This window comes from Electrona antarctica, assembly GCF_951216825.1.
Source record: "Electrona antarctica genome assembly, contig: scaffold_884, whole genome shotgun sequence".
NCBI classification, from domain to species: domain Eukaryota; kingdom Metazoa; phylum Chordata; class Actinopteri; order Myctophiformes; family Myctophidae; genus Electrona; species Electrona antarctica.
The window spans coordinates 4239-11403 of NW_027637474.1; the positions used below are offsets into that span (position 1 = coordinate 4239).

The following is a 7165-nucleotide window of genomic DNA, read 5'->3' on the forward strand; positions in this document are numbered from 1 at the left end:
TGTGGACTGAAGGTGTTTCCAGTACAGATTGTGGACTGAAGGTGTTTCCAGTTCAGATTGTGGACTGAAGGTGTTTCCAGTTCAGATTGTGGACTGAAGGTGTTTCCAGTTCAGATTGTGGACTGAAGGTGTTCCCAGTTCAGATTGTGGACTGAAGGTGTTCCCAGTTCAGATTGTGGACTGAAGGTGTTCCCAGTTCAGATTGTGGACTGAAGGTGTTTCCAGTTCAGATTGTGGACTGAAGGTGTTTCCAGTTCAGATTGTGGACTGAAGGTGTTCCCAGTTCAGATTGTGGACTGAAGGTGTTTCCAGTACAGATTGTGGACTGAAGGTGTTTCCAGTACAGAATTGCTGTGATTAATAAAGTAGACATCAGAATGGACGGGATGACTCCCATGTGTTGCACTACTTTAATGATCTGAGCGTGTGCGTAAATGCTGGAACTCCGTTGTACTCTCGATCAACTACACCATTCCGATGGTCAGAGCACAGAGCACTGTGTGCAGAGGAGTGGGCTGGTCCAGCAGGTCTACTCCACCTCTCTCATCAGTAACTATGCAACTATAGAGCGTCGCAGTCCCGCCTCCTACCCTGGACCAGGAAATGAAACCCAATGCATTATTCTCATAGACATTTCTTAAAGTATTTATTTAAAGACGGTTACGCCGCGGACAAAGCCAACTCGAGTCGTGACAACTCATGACAACACAAACAATATTTTGGACCAAACAAATAATTACAAAGAAGAAAAAAACGGCAGGTTCCAACACTTTTTTTGTTGTTTTTCTTCTTTGTAATTAACATTTCTACTAGTAATTAGGTGAACTCAATAATATATCAATGTTTGGATATTAACCCGAAGGCCACATCAAGTGAAGGTTGGGGTCCGCTTGTGGCCCCCGGGCCGCCAGTTGCCCACGTATGGATTAGAGTGTCCTGCCGCGTGAAGCACTACCGCGTGCCGCGGGTGTTCCGTGTCTCATGTCGCTGTCCCTCCCTGCTCTGCCTCCTGAGCCACAGCCGCCCCTCACTTCACATGAACCCAGTTTCCTGTTGACTGTTTCCTGGATCCGATAGGGCAGGCCACCTGGTGGCCACCAGGTATATTACAGTTAGGTTGCCGGAGTTAAGGTGGTTGCACACTGGACGCGTTTTTCGGAAAACCGATGGAGAAATTCCGCTAAAAATCCGTAAAACGCGTTCTGTGTGTGGGGACCTTTAGCTTGCCGTTCTATGAGAACAGTTTCTGCTGCATTGGCATTAGTATTCAGTGGATCCAAGAAGAACAACTGTGCAATATCGGCATTTGTTAGCATGCGTGGCAACAGTTTGAGTTGTGTGTGACGTCAGACCAGAGCTCTGTCAAGATTATATAACTATAGAGAGACAGAGAGATGCTAAACCAAGTATTTTTGTAGGGTTTATTTACTGTTACGATCAAATAATTTATTGGGTGGACCCGTGTAATGGCATTTATTCTTCCTATCAGGAGCAATGGGCGACTGTTTTTAACATCACCCAGGGGCCTTAAGTTGTCTTGCTCAGCAGGGACACTTTGACACGAAGCACTGGAGGAGCCGAAGATCAAACCACTGTCCAATTCCGATTCCCAGACAGTTGCTCTAATCCCTGAGCCACGCGGCCACTCTAAATGGCGTCAGTAAGAGGGATGATTGGGACTAACTATCTGTTTGTGTTGTTCCTGTTGATTCCCTTGGCAGTGGTTCGGGCCCAGCACTGTGTCTGGTATGGTGAGTGTGGAGAGTCTCCGATCAACGAGGAGATGAAGTACAACTGCCATTACACGGGTCCACCCAAACCACTGCCTTCTAAAGCTGGAGGAGAGGCAAATGCACTTCTCAAGAAGTTATGCCCTGGATATGATTATGGAGAACGACACCTGTGCTGTGATGTTGCCCAGCTCCGTTCCCTCGAAAGTAATTTGGCCACACTGCACTCGGTGGTCGGTCGATGCCCTGCCTGCATGTTCAACATGATGAACATGTTCTGTGAGCTGACATGCAGCCCCCGACAGAGTCACTTTATGAATGCCACCAAGTTCACCCCAGAAGCAGAACCTGACAAGACCAACGTGGTGGAGTTGCAATACTACATTGGACAGACATTTGCTAATGCCTTGTTTGATTCTTGTAAGGATGTCCATTACTTCGACAGCAAGGCCATGGAAATATTCTGCCCCGGTGTTAAGGACTGCAGACCCATCGACATGTTCGCCGAGAGTGGCCACGCTCCTTTCCCAATTCAACCCATCTTATCTGATGTCCCGGTGTCTGGCTTCAACCCTATGAACAACAAGACGTTCACCTGCGCTGAGCACCTGGAGGACGGCCTGGGTCCCTGCTCCTGTCAGGACTGCCCCGACGTCTGCCCCAAGCCGGTTACCCCTGATCTGCCTCCTCCCTGGACAATCTTTGGCATCGATGCCATGTTTGTAATCATGTGCATCTCTTACGTGGCCTTCCTCTTCGTCTTCATCGCCACTGCGGTGGCAGCCTGGAGGTACAGGCAAACTTCTGATTATGGCACTATGCTGGACAGAAATAACCCACTGTCTCTGAAAAACAACGACAACCCTGATCAAGTCGCGTCACGCTGGGAGATGCTCGGGGAGCGCTTTGAGAACGCCATGAGGCTCTTCTTCACAGCCTGGGGCTCTTTCTGCGTGCGGCGCCCCCTGCTGGTCACACTGACCACCCTGGTCATGGTCGCAGCCGCCTCGTTAGGACTGGTCCACATGCACATCATCACTGACCCCGTCGAGCTCTGGTCGTCCCCCGATAGCCGAGCGCGCCAGGAGAAGGACTTCTTCGACAGCCACTTCGGACCCTTCTTCAGAATCGAGCATCTCATCATCACCACGCCGCTCGACAGCACCTTCGTCCTCAAGTCCGACAAAGGGCCCGATGTGCCTTTTGGAGCCATCTTTGACAAGAGCGTCCTGCAGCAGGTGCTGGATTTGCAGCTTGAAATCGAGGGCCTTGTGGCCGAGTACGTCGGGCAGAACGTGACCCTAAAGGATATTTGTATGAGTCCTCTAGCCCCGCACAACGATAACTGTGCCATCTTCAGCGTGTTCAACTACTTCCAGAATAACCCTGCTAATTTACTAGATGGATTTCACAAGAAATTCCTCAAATGTACCGCTAATCCACTCGGGTGTTTAGGCACCTACGGAGGCCCAGTGTTTCCCCACCTGGCTCTGGGGGGTTACGACGGCCAGAACTACAACAACGCCACGGCTCTAGTGATCATGTTCCCCGTCAACAACTACCACAACGACACGGTCAAGCTGGGTAGAGCTAAGGCGTGGGAGGAGGAGTTTGTCCGCTTCCTGAAGAGCTACAGCAATCCCGACCTTAACATAGCGTTTAACGCAGAGAGGAGCATAGAGGACGAGATCGACAGGCAGAGCCACAGTGACGTCAGCACCATAGCACTCAGCAACGGCATCATGTTAATGTACATATCCCTGGCTCTCGGTCACATCCACAGCCTCAGGCGACTGCTGGTGGACTCTAAAATTTCCCTGGCGATCGCCGGCGTCCTGATTGTGCTGACCTCCGTGGCCTGCTCCCTGGGCCTCTTCAGCTACGCCGGCGTCCCTCTCACCCTCATCGTCATCGAGGTCATTCCCTTCCTGGTGCTGACCGTGGGCGTGGACAACATCTTCATCTTGGTGCAGGCGTACCAGAGGGACGAGCGCAGGGAACGTGAAGAGCTCCATGAGCAGATCGGTCGTATCTTGGGAGACGTGGCCCCCACCATGCTCCTGTGCTCCCTGTCCGAGACGGTGGTCTTCTTCCTCGGATCGATGTCGAACATTCCCGCCGTGAGGACTTTCTCCATGTTCTCCGGCTTGGCCATCTTCATTAACCTGCTGATGCAGTTCAGCTGCTTCGTCAGCCTGCTCGGCCTGGATGTCAGAAGGCACGAGGACAATCGTCTGGATATAATCTGCTGTGTGAAGCTTCCAGAAGATCAGGGAGAAAAGACGGATGGCTTCCTCTTCCGCTTCTTCAAGAGGAAATATGCCCCCTTTATCCTCGGGAGTGGGTTCGACCCGTCGTAGTAGCAACGTTTGTGGGGTTGACCTTCTTCAGTATTGCCGTGGTGAATAAAGTAGAGATCGGCATGGACCAGAGGCTCGCCGTGCCGGATGACTCCCATGTGCTGCAGTACTTCAACAACCTGAGCATGTACCTCCACGCCGGACCTCCGGTGTACTTTGTGGTGGAGGAGGGGCTCAATTACAGCAGCGTGGAGGGTCAGAAAACGGTGTGTGGAGGAGTGGGCTGTAGCAACAACTCCCTGGTCATGCAGATCCACTCTGCCTCGCGCATCAGCGACTACACCGATATCGCTTCCACGCCGGTCTCCTGGATCGACGACTACTTGGACTGGGTGCATCCCACGTCGGAATGCTGTAATGTCTTTACCTCCACGGATGCATTCTGCAGCTCCTCGGTGCCCAATCGGTACGAGCAGTGTGTGAACTGTCTAGAAAGTACGGCCAGAAAAATTAGGCCCGAAGGGGAAGACTTCATGCGGTTCCTACCCATGTTTTTGTCTGACATCCCCACCGACAGATGTCCGAAAGGTGGCAGTGCGCTCTACAGCGCAGCGGTCGACCTGCGTCCAAATAACACGGGTATAGGAGCCACCCACTTCATGGCCTACCACACCGTCCTGAAGGATTCGCCAGACTTCATACACGCCCTGCGGACGGCCCGCGCTCTGGCCGACAACATAACCCAGGCCGTGGGCCACAAAGTGTTCCCGTACAGCGTCTGCTACGTGTTCTACGAGCAGTACCTGACCATGGCCCGCGACACGGCCGCCAGCCTGTGCGTGTCGCTGCTGGCCATCTTCGTGGTGTCCGTGGTGTTGCTGGGCTTCGAGCTGCTGGCCGCCGCGCTTGTCACCCTCACCATTGCCATGATCCTGCTCGACATGGTCGGGGTCATGTGGCTGTGGGGCATCGGCCTCAACGCCGTGTCCCTGGTCAACCTGGTCATGAGCTGCGGCATCTCCGTGGAGTTCTGCGGCCACGTCGCCCGGGCCTTCTCCCAGAGCACGAGGAGCACCAGGGTGGAGCGAGCCGAGGAGGCCCTTGCCGGCATGGGCACCTCGGTGTTCACCGGGATCACCCTGGCCAAGTTTGGCGGCATCCTGGTCCTGGCCATGTCCAAGTCCAAGATCTTCCAGATCTTCTACTTCCGCATGTACCTGGCCATAGTGCTGCTGGGGGCCGCGCACGGACTGGTGTTCCTGCCCGTGCTGCTCAGCTACGCCGGTCCGTCTATGAACCGAGCGAAGAGGTTGGCCGCCGACCGGCGCCGCACGAGATCCACCGCCCCAGACACGGAACTAGCCGTTACTGCTGCGGGAGAGAGCGTGTGAGAGTGGAGCTCAAGGCGTTTTCCGTGATTACCGTCTCAATGAATGCATCATTCATCGCCACTACAACGATTCACAGAATGAAGTAAAAGAAACCACTACCTGAGACTAACAGAGGACTTTTCTAACGTTACGTGTATAGTGACTAATTACCTGGAGGAAAAAAAAATTGCACAGACAGACTCATGAACCGGGGCAAAAACATAATCTCCTTCCAGCCCGGTGGAGATAATAATGAGAAATATGAAATGCATGCGTGTCTGAAGAGTATTGTGTCCAGGTCTACATATACTGGACCTCCAGCAGGTCTACATATACTGGACCTCCAGCAGGTCTACATATACTGGACCTCCAGCAGGTCTACATATACTGGACCTCCAGCAGGTCTACATATACTGGACCTCCAGCAGGTCTACATATACTGGACCTCCAGCAGGTCTACATATACTGGACCTCCAGCAGGTCTACATATACTGGACCTCCAGCAGGTCTACATATACTGGACCTCCAGCAGGTCTACATATACTGGACCTCCAGCAGGTCTACATATACTGGACCTCCAGCAGGTCTTCATATACTGGACCTCCAGCAGGTCTACATATACTGGACCTCCAACAGGTCTACATATACTGGACCTCCAGCAGGTCTACATATACTGGACCTCCAGCAGGTCTTCATATACTGGACCTCCAGCAGGTCTTCATATACTGGACCTCCAGCAGGTCTACATATACTGGACCTCCAGCAGGTCTACATATACTGGACCTCCAGCAGGTCTACATATACTGGACCTCCAGGTCTACATATACTGGACCTCCAGCAGGTCTACATATACTGGACCTCCAGCAGGTCTACATATACTGGACCTCCAGCAGGTCTACATATACTGGACCTCCAACAGGTCTACATATACTGGACCTCCAGCAGGTCTACATATACTGGACCTCCAGCAGGTCTACATATACTGGACCTCCAGCAGGTCTACATATACTGGACCTCCAGCAGGTCTTCATATACTGGACCTCCAACAGGTCTACATATACTGGACCTCCAGCAGGTCTTCATATACTGGACCTCCAGCAGGTCTACATATACTGGACCTCCAGGTCTACATATACTGGACCTCCAACAGGTCTACATATACTGGACCTCCAACAGGTCTACATATACTGGACCTCCAGCAGGTCTACATATACTGGACCTCCAGGTCTACATATACTGGACCTCCAGGTCTACATATACTGGACCTCCAACAGGTCTACATATACTGGACCTCCAACAGGTCTACATATACTGGACCTCCAGGTCTACATATACTGGACCTCCAGCAGGTCTACATATACTGGACCTCCAGCAGGTCTACATATACTGGACCTCCAGGTCTACATATACTGGACCTCCAGCAGATCTACATATACTGGACCTCCAGCAGGTCTACATATACTGGACCTCCAGCAGGTCTACATATACTGGACCTCCAGCAGGTCTACATATACTGGACCTCCAGGTCTACATATACTGGACCTCCAGGTCTACATATACTGGACCTCCAGCAGGTCTACATATACTGGACCTCCAGCAGGTCTACATATACTGGACCTCCAGCAGGTCTACATATACTGGACCTCCAGCAGGTCTACATATACTGGGCCTCCAGCAGGTCTACATATACTGGACCTCCAGCAGGTCTACATATACTGGACCTCCAGCAGGTCTACATATACTGGACCTCCAGCAGGTCTACATA

General features: G+C 52.2%; 1 protein-coding gene across 1 annotated transcript; it reads left to right on the top strand.

Annotated features, from left to right (window-relative positions):
• Positions 1 to 1669: 1669 nt before the first annotated feature.
• On the top strand, positions 1670 to 5421 carry LOC306918901 (NPC intracellular cholesterol transporter 1-like; the record flags this gene model as incomplete). The annotated part of the gene is given in 2 exon segments (XM_079531746.1): positions 1670 to 4064; positions 4067 to 5421. Coding segments are annotated over 2 exon segments (3750 nt in total).
• Between the last annotated feature and the right edge of the window lie 1744 nt (positions 5422 to 7165).